This window comes from Megalops cyprinoides, chromosome 17 (genome assembly GCF_013368585.1).
Source record: "Megalops cyprinoides isolate fMegCyp1 chromosome 17, fMegCyp1.pri, whole genome shotgun sequence".
Classification (NCBI taxonomy): Eukaryota; Metazoa; Chordata; class Actinopteri; order Elopiformes; family Megalopidae; genus Megalops; species Megalops cyprinoides.
In genome coordinates, this window is record NC_050599.1 from 24436125 (window position 1) to 24450612 (window position 14488).

The 14488-nt window shown below is 46.9% G+C and overlaps 1 protein-coding gene across 2 annotated transcripts in view; it reads right to left on the reverse strand.

The window, feature by feature from the left end:
* Window positions 1–14488, reverse strand: part of LOC118791747 (forkhead box protein N3-like) — a 37905-nt gene that overhangs the window by 2156 nt on the left and 21261 nt on the right. Inside the window, exons 3-4 of one of the 2 annotated variants that reach the window (XM_036549173.1) lie at window positions 13730–13866; window positions 9571–9629 (exon numbers count right to left, since the gene is read on the reverse strand). In XM_036549173.1, coding sequence (XP_036405066.1) covers window positions 9571–9629; window positions 13730–13866 — 196 coding nt within the window. Of the gene's footprint in view, window positions 1–9570; window positions 9639–13729; window positions 13867–14488 lie in introns of both variants that reach the window. The other variant, XM_036549172.1, reaches the window with a different exon arrangement.

Sequence of the window (14488 nt, forward strand, 5' to 3'; positions counted from 1 at the left end):
ACACATACATACCTTCACACACCACCACATACACACACACACACACACAGACACACACATACCTTCACATACACTCACTTACACACACATGCATCCATACACACACATACCTTCACACACACCCACATACACATGCACACACACATACCTTCACACACACCCACATACAAACGCATGCACACAGTGTCAGTCCAACGGTGCATATATACAAGCATCTGCTGTTCTGAAAAGAACAAACCAACATACATTTACATTGATAAACACACCCAATGGGAATGCAAAAACTAATCCTCAACATTAACTACATTCAGAATAACATTACAGATCTGTCTTCCCAGTTCTGTAGTCCACTTTAACCAGCTGTCCATAGTCCATAGAGCAAACCTGTAGGAAAATGGCTTCCTTCTGACACAGAAATAACTGTCTGTTTCCACACAGACCATGCCCTTGCCTGTCTGAAACATCTATACACACTTTATTAATGTCTGTTTCCAGAAGTCCCATACAGATGTTTCTAACGTCCGTGACGACATTTTACACATTTCACTAATGTCTGTGACCAACCCATCTGCATATGTATTTTACTAATGTCTGTGACCAAGCCATCTGCACACACATTCTATGTGTATAATACCAATAAGAAGCAAGAGATGGATAATCTCTGTCTCAAGAACACACACAATCGCAAATGTACCAATATATGTGTACACACATACACACAACTCACGCATGCGCAAACACACATCAAAATCAAGTGCCACACCATGAAAATGTTTGTTGATGAGCAGGACCATACTGTACTTGTTGAGGCTTTCTCAGAATAATGGAAAGAGAAAGATCTGTTTTTCAGACTGCTAAGAGGGAAAAGAAAATAAATGTACAGTGAGCATGTTTGCTTGGGATACTCTATAATTATAATAAACCCCATGATTAAATGATTTAACCAGCTACCCTGCCTTTTAGTCTAGCTGAATTCAGAAAGAGGTAAGTTAATGTCAGGAAGCTGAGCATGTCAGGAGTATGTCAGAAGTATTTTCTGAGTATGCTGTGAGAATGTCAGTAAAGGGAAATGGAAACTTTAGACCATAATGACCACAGCTTGTTTGTTACAACTTAGTGAGTACTTCCTGTTTGCTCCACAATAGTCAATCAGAGGGGAAATTACAGTGCTATGAATAACCCTGCTCAGTAATATCCCACTTAAAACAGCTGTTGATTTCAATCAGTTAAAATTCTGAAGATGCCAGTTACAGACAGTTTTTTTCCTGGAAAATAACAGTCCAATTACGCTTCACATACATAAATTAATATTGCCATCTTGTTCCGACAACGGAACAATCAAAGGAGCTTTAGGGCAAGGCTTCCATTCACCTTCTCTTGGTATTTCTAACTTTACACACACAGAAATGAGCCTGGTTCTGACAGTACACATTTGGTACTGAAAGTACTGTGTGTAACGACAGGATCCTTGAATAACATAAAAGAGTGCTTTGCTCAGTGAGGGGTGTGGCATGACAAAGTTCTCAGACAGGAGATCTGACTTGCAAGGAGAATAAAAACAAGAGAAACACCACTCACTCTTAGACTTCCGGCCATTAGGTGGCAGCATGTTGCCATGGCAACAGCCCCATCCACCACATCCTCGGCAATGCTACACAAGTTGGTCACGGCGACCTTTCTGGGGCTAGGAAATATGAATATTTACTCTCTCCAGCGGAGCAACATCAGAGATGCGAGAACAAATGACAAAAAAAAAAAAATGCAAAACTGGGTCGAGCCTCTGCCCGTGCAGTTACCGGGCAACCGCGACTGTTGAAACGGATTTAAAGGGAGCGGTGACTCAAACGGAGGCCGGAGGGGGAGACAGCGGTCGCTGAGAGAGGGAGCGCCCTCTGAGCTCCACAACGCGGCGCTGCACGCTGTGGAAAACCCGCTCTCCGGCCAAGTTTCTCCCTCCGCCTGGAGCCCTTGAGCGGTCCCCGCTCGGGAAGCACCTCCGTCCTAAAAGTGCTGGGTCTGTTTATGCCGTTAGGCGGTGAGGACTGACGAAATTCCCTGCGGTGCAATAAATATCGCACACAACAGCTACAGCTGCAGGAGCGGCAAGAGAATCAAGATTAACCACAATACCAATAAATCAGCCGTTAACTACTTCACCACTGGATGGTGTTGAGTAACTACTGCACCAATAAATGGTAGGAGTTATCTACTACACCACAGAATGGTAAATATTAACTACTGTATCAGTAATGGAAAAGATTCATTACTATGTGACACAGACTAACTACTGTGCCGGCGAATCACTTTCTCTCCTGTACTCTAAAATGATCGGGGGAAAGCTGCATGCAACTGTGCACACCTCTTGTCTTTTGGCCTATAGCTGAAGTGAACATAAACTATATCACACACACCATACCACACACCCCATACCACACACACCATGCTACACACACCACACACACCATAGGGCTACACACAGGAGAGCAGCTACAGGGGAACCACCTCCCCTCTCTCCTGTGACTCTGTAGGGTTACACTGTAACCATGGGTTACGCACACAGCCTGCACATACATTACATTACATGCATTTAGCAGACGCTCTTATGCAGAGCAAATTCCAGCACAATAGAACATAAGTGTATCTATTCAATTGAAACGAGCAACAGCGTCAGACCAGGTGAACAACACTCCCAGACCAGTGAGTGTGAGCATAACACCCCCATACCTACCACAAGTATGCGATGGTTTAACCCAAAACCAAGTGACAAGGGTGCTGCACGATGCCGCTCAGCAAGACCCTCTGGCTACGCAATCACGGCCACCTCCAGACCGCCGCTTCCTGCCACCTGTACGAAGTGTGACTTTTATTTTTAACCGCTCCAGTCGGGAGAGCGGATCAGGTGCCGCCGAAGCCATTCAAAAATAATTAACAACGCAGCACGACGCTAATGGTGCCCAGGGCCAGAGTGAGTCACGATGGCTTTCACCCCGCTGTATTTACAACACTGTAAGCGCAGCACTGAGTCAGAGCAATAACACCACTGGGCACCACAGCATTGAGTCACATCCATTACACTGTACACGGCACAGCACGGTCACTGTGGCTACACCATCAACAGCACAGCACCACGCCACAGCAATAGCAGTCAGCAGCACAGAATTTACCTCGCAACAGCTATGCTAGTGATGTGTGGGCGTTTTATGGCTTCAGAAATAACCTTGGAGAGTACCAACTCAGCAGCCACGAGCATGCAGGTTCTGATAGACACAGACAGTGTGTTCACTTCACTGCCACAGCAAGGCTAAAGTTTGTGGAATTTCTCTATTGAGACGCTTATTCTGTAGAGAGCGGAAAACGTCATTCAGGCAGGTTCACAGAGGAGTGTTCCCATCAGATCCAAAGAGGAGCTCAGAACGTGCCGCGGCACTCTGCCATTTCAATCAGCCCCGGGAGACTCCCCGGCGCATACTCAGCTTTTACTGTAAAACCCGGGAAGATGGCAGCCCCCGCCCCGATTTCCCCACAACGATCTGAGTCAGACAGCACACTCCTCTACACACACACATTCATACACACACACGCGCATGCATACACACACACGCATACACACACACACACACACACACACACACTCAAACACACATGCACACACACAAACACACACACACACATACATACACGCACGCATACACACACACATACACACACTCAAACACACATTCACACACACACACACACACACACACACACACACACACACACACACACACACACACACACGCTCACTCTCCTGTCTCACTGTACTGGCAGCCTCACCGGGAATACTAATGTTTCCTCTTCCGTGACAGCACTGCCGTTTTGCACGTTGCCTCCTCCCTCTTTTCCCTCTCTCCCTCCCTATTCTCACTTCATTCATCCTCTCCTCACCCTGCGCTCTCTCTTTCCTCCTTGAGCGGTGCCTTCCTGCCGCGTGAAACAGGAGACAGACGCCAAAGCTGGGGGAACAGAGGGAGACTGAAGACACTCTCTGGAAGCCATGCCTGTAGATTCTCTACCACGGGAAACTGATTGCACGCGACATGTGGAACTCCAAACAGCCCAAAGCCTCTCACTGTCTCCAACACTACAGGTCAACAGTTCATGAGGCCATGAGCAAAACTGCCTCTTTCTTCTCTTTATATATACCCACACAAAAAAATATTGAGAATATACTGGAGAGAATATATATAATTGAGCTCAATCAGTAAACATTGAAAAATGTAAATTATTGCTATTTTGGTATGTAGCAATATATTTCTAGGTTGTATTAATATATTTTAAATGTATTTGCAGTTTATTCTTGGGGTGAGCAACACATTTCTCAATATAGTACGATATAAATAATTTCCTATGGGTATGTTTGTCCTGAAATGTAATGGGGTCATGGATGATCTTGTTTCAATGTGTTACCTTAGTCACATCTGTTCTTGGACAACCAGAGTGCACAGGCAACATATTCCATCTTCCAGAGACAGCACCAGACACCTTTTCCACATAAGCAAAATATTCTCACTAAAAGATTCACTAAAAATATAAGGAGCAAGGATTCATTTTCAGTGATGTTTTCTGTTTGTTAGAGATGCTCTGTTGTCCTCATTTGTTTCGCCGTGCTTTCTGCAGACCCCTGTCTGCGGTTTCTTAAATCATTTATTTGTTGCTTGTCATATGTTCCCGTAGTTATGTTTCTTTTCCTCTGTCTTTGTGCGTACACATGTCAGCGCAACATAAAATCAAGTTTATTGTTACTTTATTCTTTTTTAAATGCCTTACACTGATGAAAAATGGGTCTGTTCAGGGATTTCTCAGCCCTGACTAGCACCCTGGGTGCTACAGGAGACAGTGTGGTGAATGAGCCCAAAGTACTACACAATGCTGAAAGGTAGAGCAGTGAGAATTGAAAGTTAGAAAACATCAGCATTTGCTGGATTCATGTTTCTGGAAACAACACTAGAACCAAGGAGGGACAGAGGAGATGGTCATTTTAACTCCCTGCCCAGAGACTGCAGACGCCCTTGACACCTGGAGCAATTTGTCTCCTCAGTGACCTGTGAACATTTACGGGCCTCTGAGGTTCCTCTCTATAATGCAGATGCTCTTTTGGCTAATTCTGGCACACTTACAGAAATGTTGATTAATATGCATTATTCCTGTGAAATAAACCCAATGCTGAGAAATATACTGTCCACAAGTCAGGGCATGGAAGAGCTGTGGTCTGTGTTCTGTTCGCCTTTTTTAGAGTCCCTAACCTCTTGAATTTCTCATTGAGGGAGGAAGCTATTAGCATCTGTGTTCTAAATGTGTTGAGGAAGGCATCCTTCAGAGGCTCACTCTCTGTCTTTCATACTGTGGTGTAATCACCTCACAACACCATCAACACCTGCAATACATCAGCCTATAGTCTATTCTCCTCACACATTTTAATCAATACAGCCTGCCACTCGGCCTTTTTTTCTAACCAATGTTAATCACTCGGTTACGTTAGGAGGCCCCTCCCGCGGCTGGCTGATTATGTGAAGGGACCAATGAAAATTAGGCACACACAGAAAAGGGGCTGAGATTAAAAACTGCCTCTGGGTCCTTTCTAATGGGTTCTGTGAAATGTGATCTTGACAAGCCATAGGAAACGGCCCTAATGGTTACGCGTCAATTTATCCAACCGCTCAGCAGAAAGAGACAGAGAGAGAGAGAGGGGTGGGGGAGGAGGATAAAAATTTCTTAAGTGAGAATGGTTTGAACCATCGTGGCTGATTTTTCTCTTAAATACACACGCACATGAGTGAACATACAAACGTGCACACACACACACAAACACACACACAAAACCAGCACGCATGCACACACACACAGACACACACACACACAGTAGACGTCCTTAGGGCTCACTCCCTTCCAGAAGAAATTAATACTTCAATTAAGCAGGGCGAGCAGATTGACCCCCCCCCATCTCCCAGTGTTCCGCCCATGACCTCCTGCAACCCGGCACTCTGAAATCAATGTCACCCCCCAGCACACAATTAACCCATCATCATCCCTCCCACAGTCCCACACTGTTTGGGGGGGGGGGGCATGCAGCGATCTGATAACACGCTCCTTTTGATGCACTTCCATCTGATTTCAGCCTGAGAGGAGGGCCATGTTCCAAACAGCAAGCAACACCCCCCCTTTAAAACAGCCGGGGGAAAGGGAGGAACAGAGAAAGAGCGGTTTGTCTCCATTCCACAGAAACGATCACTTTTCACAGCGGCATCAGAAGTTGCTCCCAAATCCCTACATCTATCTAAGACCCTTTGGTACAGGGTAAGTTTTGGCAGTGGGGGGGGGTTGTGGATGCAGTCATCGTGCTGCCATTCACAGCATTTGGAATAACGTCACCGGAAGAGAGAAGGGTCCTTGTTAACCCCAGTGTAAAGTACTTTATCGCACCTCCCTTGCCTGCTATCCACAGTGGCAACAGACTAAGCCTGGAACAATGCAGGCTGTCCTAGTGCAGGTACTCCCGTTAGCAGGTTCAGGCTGACGCTGGGGGCTCACCCCCCTGTCTGCAAAGACCTCTTTCCCTTCTTCCTGCGTAGCACACACTCTGATTATTGCAGGAGGACTAACGTGTGCACCTACATTAATTTCTGTTGATGGTAATAGCAGTGTTAAAGCAATTCAGTTCAATAACTATGAAAGTAAACCTGTATTCTATGAAAAAGACTGAGAAACAATTCTGTTTCTGATATAGCAACACTTATATAGATGACACAATGAAAGGACATGCTCACACACACACACACACACACACATCACAATTACATACGGACAATTTTACCAATGTCAACATCCCTCAGCATATAATTACCAGTTCATTGGCTGATAAGACAGTCTGAAAGTGCAGAAAAGCAGCTCATTGGCTGTTACAGTCTCTCGGTGAATACTGAATGGATAATTGGCTGTTACAAAAAGCTCATTGACTGTTCCAATCTTAAAGTAAACAGCTGAAGTCTGTCAGTGAATAATAGGCATCTCATTGGCTGATATCACTGTCTCTCACTGAATAACAAACAGCTCATTGGCTGAATGGCAAGCAGCTGATTGGCTTGTCACTCCTCTTCATTGACTCCAGAGGAAACTCCCTGTCACCTCAACAGTTCTCAGAGAGTTCCTCTCTAGTGCCCCGCCCTGCGGCTCTCGGTACACCCTGAGAGAGAGGCACAAGTGCCCCTCAGCCACACAATCAGCAGTCTCGAGCGAGCAGAGAGACCTCCTGGAGAGGCAAGCGGCAGGGTCCCAGTTAGCTGCGTCTTAATCCTGCCTCATTGTGATCAGTATCGAGGCACTCAGCAGACTCAATGGTTATTAAGGGGATTAGTCTATTATCGGGCCCTTACACTGCATATTCATTCCGCTGGACCTGTGTGGACCTAGCAAGGCACACATGCACGCACACACACACACATATATATACACACATGCACGCACACACATGCACACGCACACACACACACACACACACACACACACACACACACACACCAGTTCATGTTAAATCTGAAACTTTTCTGTTGTACAGTTAGGACACTCAGAGAGACTGGGGTTGTTGATGTCATGTTATTGTTAGGTTGGGGTTGGAATTGATGAAGTCAGGTTGGGGTGAGGTTATGGCTGAAGTGGATGATTACAGAGATCTGCTCTGTTTGTGTGCTACTGCTGTCAAGTCTCCTCATGTAGTGATACATTTACTCCACAAGGGGCACTCTTGTGTCCCCTGGTGCCCTAAGACAAACACACACACACACTCTATGGTGACCCCATCAATGTGAGTTCACACAGCACCACACACCGAAACATCCACTAAACAAAGATTCACAGACAGACCTGGCTGTAATCATTGCAAAGGGTCTATGAAGCACTGCTATGAAAACCTCTCTGTGTTATTCATTCATATTTATTTATTTATTTTTTATTTACATTACCTATTTTGCTGACCAGATGCCCTTCACAGGGCAATTTCCATTTTAACATACTAAGCATCTGAACATCTGAGCTGAACCTACAAGCTACAGATTCCAAATCCTGTTCCCTAACCCCTACATCCTATGCAAACCCCAAAATCAAAGCTGAAATTCTTCTGGAGAATCCCTGTCCACTGTGTGACGACTGATATGCCACTAAGAGAGGAGGTGAGGACTAAACCGCTTGACACCTGGGGCAATTTGTCTCCTCAGTGACCTGTGAACATTTACGGGCCTCTGAGGTTCCTCCCTATAATGCAATTTGGAGGGGCGGCTCTACAGTTTGATGGCAGAGGGCTGGGAGCATGCGCTGGGCCTGGCGGCTGCCGTGGTTAATGCTGTTTACTGCTCTCTGCTGGCTAACGCCGAGCCAGGCCACGTGCCTTTCCGCCTCTCCCCCTAGTCGACAGCGCCTTCCAGCACTGGGCCGTGGGAGTTTTGTGGGGTTTGGCGCCTTGCCGAAATCTGCGCCAGGTTTTCTCATCAAGATGCTTCCTGGCATCGCCCGGGAACGTGACCCGGCACCGCGGAGCAGCATGCGGGAGGAGGAAACGGGGCGGAGCCCCGGGGGGAGGGGGTTCTGTAAAAAGCCATCTGACTGGTGAACCCTGACGGTAAATACACTGGGGCCAGATAAACAAAGGGGGGAATATCCAGAAATGCAAAAAGGTACGCTGTACAGTTAAGGACTTAATACTTATTTCTGTTTAAAAAAAACTATCACCTTCCTAGACAAAATAAGTGGTTTATATTAAGTTACTTATATCATATGCATCCATTTTCATATTCACAAGACCTCGGTCTCCTGCTGCCCTCAGTCACATTCTATATATTTACCAAAGTGTCAGGTTCCTCAGGCTCTGATCCCTCTCCTTTTCGTCTTTCTCACATGCCCACAGCAAACCACAGTATTATCACTGGTCCACACAAAAAAGTCAGGATGCATTTTACTGCCAGCCTCTCATTTGACTCTTCAAACCAGAAGCTTTATAGCTTAAAGTAGCCTGTCCCTCCTCCCTCCTCACCTCCTGAAACAGGCACACTAGGCTCAGCCTGCAACTTGAACATCACTGGAGTTTGGCCCCAACAGTGTGACCAACACCACTGCCGGTGCAGGTCTATCTGAGCGCCCACTGATACTGTGACCTAGACAAAAGAGCAGTGGTTCCCTGTTATCTGAGGGAGATGGAAATAGGGGGGGGACAAAATTTGCAACACATGTGTAGCTGCCAATGAGCTGACCGATAGGTTCACATCCCTGGTGGGGCTATACGGTCGTACCCTTGAGCAACCCCAACTGGCTTCGGAAAAGACCCAGCTGTGTAAAGTTTAAGATGACACTTAAAAATGTAAGCTGTTTAAATCATCTGGATAAAAAAAAACTGAGATACGGGCAAACAGCTCAGAGGACACTTTAAATATTTAGAAGCGTGAAGAGAATGAAAACCATATGGGGTGGGGTCACAGTCAAGAGACCCATGGGGACAGACGGACAGACGGACAGACAAACGCAGCCGCACCACGGCTCCAGTACCTTGCAGCAGGACTCCCCCGTTTCTTCTGAAGAAGGGACTGCCAGGCCACAATGGAGGACTGGAAATGCTAGAAAGAGAGACAGACAGGGAAAGAAGGAGAGAGGGAGAGAGAGTAAGGGAGAGAGAATAGGACAGAGAAAGGGAAAGAGTGATAGAGGAGAGATGAGAAAAAGAGGAGATGAGAGACAAAGGGAGTAGGAGGCAAAGAGCAGGACAAAGAAAGAAGGAAAGAAGGTGAGAAAGAGAGAGATGTGCAGGCACAGAGAAGGAGAGAGAGGGACAAAAGAGGAGAGAAGAGAGAGAGGGAGTCAGGGAGAAAGAGACAGAGAGGGACAGAGGGGGGTCAGAGAGGGAGACATAGTGATAAAGGAAGACGAGAGACAGAAAAAAAAGAGAGAGAGAGAGAGAGAGAGAGAGAGAGAGAAAGAGAGATGGTCAATTATCTTCCAGGCCTATCAAAAAAACGTCCAAAAGAAGCGGAGCCTGGTATTTAAGAACACAAGCACATCAGCTGAAGTACTGAAGAGTGACCGCTGATCACGGCCGTTCCATCGCCGTCTGTTCCAGCACTGCGGCTAATCGAGGTTATTACCGCACACCTGAGAATTACAGTCACAGGAATAAGCCAGTCAGAGCAATCCCACACAACACTGCACAGGGGGACCCTCCCCGGAGAGCCATACGCAGTTAACAGCCCTCCATTATGTTCTGCTGCCGAAGGCACACATTAAAAAACACATTTAGGATTCCACCATCACTCTGACGACACGAAGCGCCCGTGCCCCTCGGTGTCTGTTCGGTAAGCAGAGAAGCGTGTCTGCTCTCCTCTGTTTCAGCTGCGAACTGTGTGCATCTGTCACAGCCTAGCTACCGCTATCTGCTAAACTCCATCGACTTCAGGAGCAGATGTACTTCATCTTTGTTTGCCACAAGGGGACTCAGAGCAATTTCCTCAGTTTTCCTTTCAGATTTTTTTTCATTTCCCCCCCCAAGCAAATCTCTTGTTACGATAGGGTATGACTGTGAGGCGTTCCATCAGAACATCTCTCTATCTTAAATCCAGCACAGTTTTCTCGCATTGCATTTCCAACATACTAGGTGATTTCTTCTGTTGCCAAAGCATCAGTTGGTCTTCCTTTCAAATCCATTTAACTTCTATTCTGACCTTGAAATTTACTGTGACATTCCTTTGATATCAGTTCAAATTCAGCTGCTGCCCCCATGTGTTGTGCAGTTTCAGTGTACTAGGAGGAACCGGTCCTAAGGGCCTCTGACCAGTTAATAATCTGGCTGAAGTGCAGGTCGTTAGACGCTGTGGCCCCCAGGGACCGGGGCCGAGCAGGCCTGCAGTTAGCCCCTGCTGTTCAGGCAGTCGCATTTGCCCGAGGAGGGCCAGAGAGAGCCACGAGTGATTTTCCATCCAGACGCAAACGTGCCTCTCCCCGCCCACCCTTAAACTGGGACACATCGGGGCACGTGCAGCATCTCCAAATTAGAGCTTACAGTTTCCACTCGCTGAGGAGGGGGGGAAAAAAAACGAAAAGCACAACCCACCCCCCCTTCCCTTGCAAAGAAAAGTCTTTTAAAATATTTCTTTAATGGACAAAGTTGCATGGCTTTGTTATTTTTGGCCCTTTCTAAAGCACAGAGAGTACAGAGAGTGCTGCTGTGTGTTTCCACCACAGTGGTGCAGGAGTCTCACTCACACACACACACACACACACACACACACACAATGCATGCACATGCACAAATACATACTATTGCACACAGAAAAGTGCATACACACATAAATGTGCACGTATACACACACACACACACACACACACACACAAATGCACCCATTTATGCAGCCACATACGCATGCACAGGCACACACAGATGTGCACACACAGTCTCTGACACGTACACACCAACATACACACACACACACACACACACACACACACACACACACACATGCATGTCCCTCACTCTTGATTTTCAACAGAGTAGCTTAGTGTTGACACACATCCAAAGCCTGCAAGATACTGGGAGAAGCACATATCAATGTATCAAAATCATTGAGCAACTCCACAGACCTACAAGAATATTTCTAAGCTGAGAGAAAAAACCTGACTGACGTCATTTTTGCGTCAGACAACGCAACTAAAAATCTTTAAAAACTTAAAAACTGCGCCTTACCCCACATACCCAAATAGCAAGACACGGCTTCAAGATCCTCTCACCCTCCCTCCCTGCACACCTTCTGTAACCTGGCCATGAACGTGATTTAATCCATGCACTTGATGTTATCAAATTCCTTCACTTTTTGTTTTTAATTTGCTGAAGCAGACTGGGGAAACTGCAGCAAACAGCGGTCCAGCAGGCTTTTTAGCATGCTGAAATCAGAGACAGTTCAGCATGCACTGAGCACGCACTAAACGCCCGACGGTGAGACGGCAAACTCTGAAATTAAAACATAGCAGAAAACAACAGCAGGCACTTTTCCCCCCGGGGCAAAACAAAAAGCCCCCTTGCGCATGCAATTTGTTACTGCACTTGTTTCTTTTTTTTTTTCAAGGCTGAAAAGTTTCATATTAAAGATGAGCCAGAGGCCCACCATATTGCATTAAACATATTTTTTTTTCCATTTTTTTCAGTTCAAAGCTGAATTCAGAATGAATCTCTTAGAGCTACCAAACCTTGGGTTGTCACCTCTGATAATTCACACACGGATGATGTTTTGTTGAGCTGAACGAAACCAGGTTAAAAGAAGAAAAAATGTGAAATACGCTCCAAGCCATCTGTCGTTGCCAAGGAGCCCTACTTGTTGTCAGGGAAATAACGCATTTTCCCTGTGCTAATGGCCTGTCCCCTTTTGCCAGGCAACAAAGTAGCCCCGTGATGGCAACCGCCAGTGTCTCGGCTGGCTGTGTGTGTTGCCATGGAGGCGTTCCTGTTGCCACAGCAACCGTCAAGCCAATCCGCTGGCGAGGGGGGCAGACGCGCGGCAGCTGCACGATCCAAGCCTCCCCCCCTCCCTCCGGGCCCAGATGCGCTTGGGTCGCGACCCGCCACGTGGCCACCGCTAATGATCCCCTGGATGGGGCTTGGGGCCTTTCACGAGAGCTTTGGCCTCATCGGCCCTGATGAACCCGCCACAAATAGGACACTGAAAGGCGTTAATGACATCGCCCATTCAGGAGCGCGGCTGAACTGATCTGACTGTACCCTCTCAAATTCCCTCACACTCGTCCACTCACACACGTTAGCAGATGCTCTCATCCAGAGCAACTGGCACAGCTTACTTTTTTTTATACATGTTATCCATTTACACAGCAGGATATTTACCCAGGCAATTTGTGTTAAGCATTTTGCCCAAAGGTACAACAGCACACCGTCACTCACACTCTCACTCACTCGCTCAATCTCTAACTCAGTCCCACACACTCTCACTAATGCACACTCTCACTCACTCAATCTCTAGCTCACACACACACACACACACACACACACACACTCACACTCTCACTCACTCACAAACACTCTCACTCACTCACTTCCTCAAACGTACTTTCACTCACTCATTCACTCTATATGCTGACCAGCTCCTGGTGCCTGAACACTACACTGCCGTGACAAAGACACAGACCCTCAGACGCCACTGTGGTTAGTGTGGGAGAGTGACACCTGACATTGAAGGCTGGATAATGGCCTTTTAGGCCCTAGGCCTCCCCCCAAGGAAACAGACCTGCAATCTGTGACTGACTTATCACTCGTCCACAACACACACACACACACACACACACACACACACAGGTTCCCATTTCCCACACAGGTGCATCATGGGAAAAGTCTTTGAGGGAAAAAGCTGTGAGAGAGTTTGTGTAGCCTCCTTATTCAGCACCACTTTATTCTGCAATCCTTGTTCTGGTGTGCATTTTGCTCTGACAGGGGAGCGAATGCACTAGCAGTGTCAAATTCATGCTGATAATAGCTCAAAACTGCTGTGGCTAGGAATGTGCAAAGTTCTGGGGAGATAAACCCCACCCCCGCTTAAAGCTGCCTCGCAAAAGTAGCCTCCGAGTAAGAAAACGGCACAGGAAACATTTGGAAGAGGGAATGAAGGCAGGGAAGGAGGGAGGAGTTAACATGTTCAGTGAAACTCTCTCTTACCTTTGATAGGCCTGCAGGGAGGCGGGGGGCGCGGCCAGCACCTGGGCGTGGGCGTGGAAGGGCGTCTTCTTCAGCGCCTGGATGAGGTTCTGCCTGTACTCCGCCTCTATGCACCACAGAGAGCCTTTCCCCACGCTCTGCAGGTGCACAGAAATGAGAGAAGAGGGAGGACAGCGGCATGAACGGTCAGCCTCTCACAGCAGCCTCACTTCCCAGCAGCAGGGCACAGTGGGTTATAGGTTACAGTTTCAAATTCCAGGGTGTTTCTCTTGTACCTTCAGGTTTATGAGCCAAACGCATAAACTTGAATTCCTGCAGTATATACAACTGTATAAATGGCTAAAGAGTTGAAGTTGCCCCGGTAAAGAGACCTGCCGATCAATTTAATACCACGTGTAATGATATACAAGTCATTTTTTTCCAGCTGCCTGCCCACAGGCACTCAGCTTTTACTCCGCTCAGGTGCTTCAATTAAATAAATTCAACAAAGGCAAAAAAGGTAATGAAGGTCAACTAGCACTGACCCTTTCGCACGCCTTAATTGGTCGAGAAATAATCTATGGAAGGGCCCTGAGGCACTGCATTAACAGGTCTCAGCTTTAGTCACTTCAGACGACTAGCCAGTGTATGTATACAGCGCTCTGTGCTGAGGATGCCTCACGGTAAAACATGCTCAATTCACTGAGTTTAAATTAATGTCCCACAGCCTCAGAGAGGTTCACTTGAGCCAGAGTCCGCAAAGGACCGCGGGCTACCAGA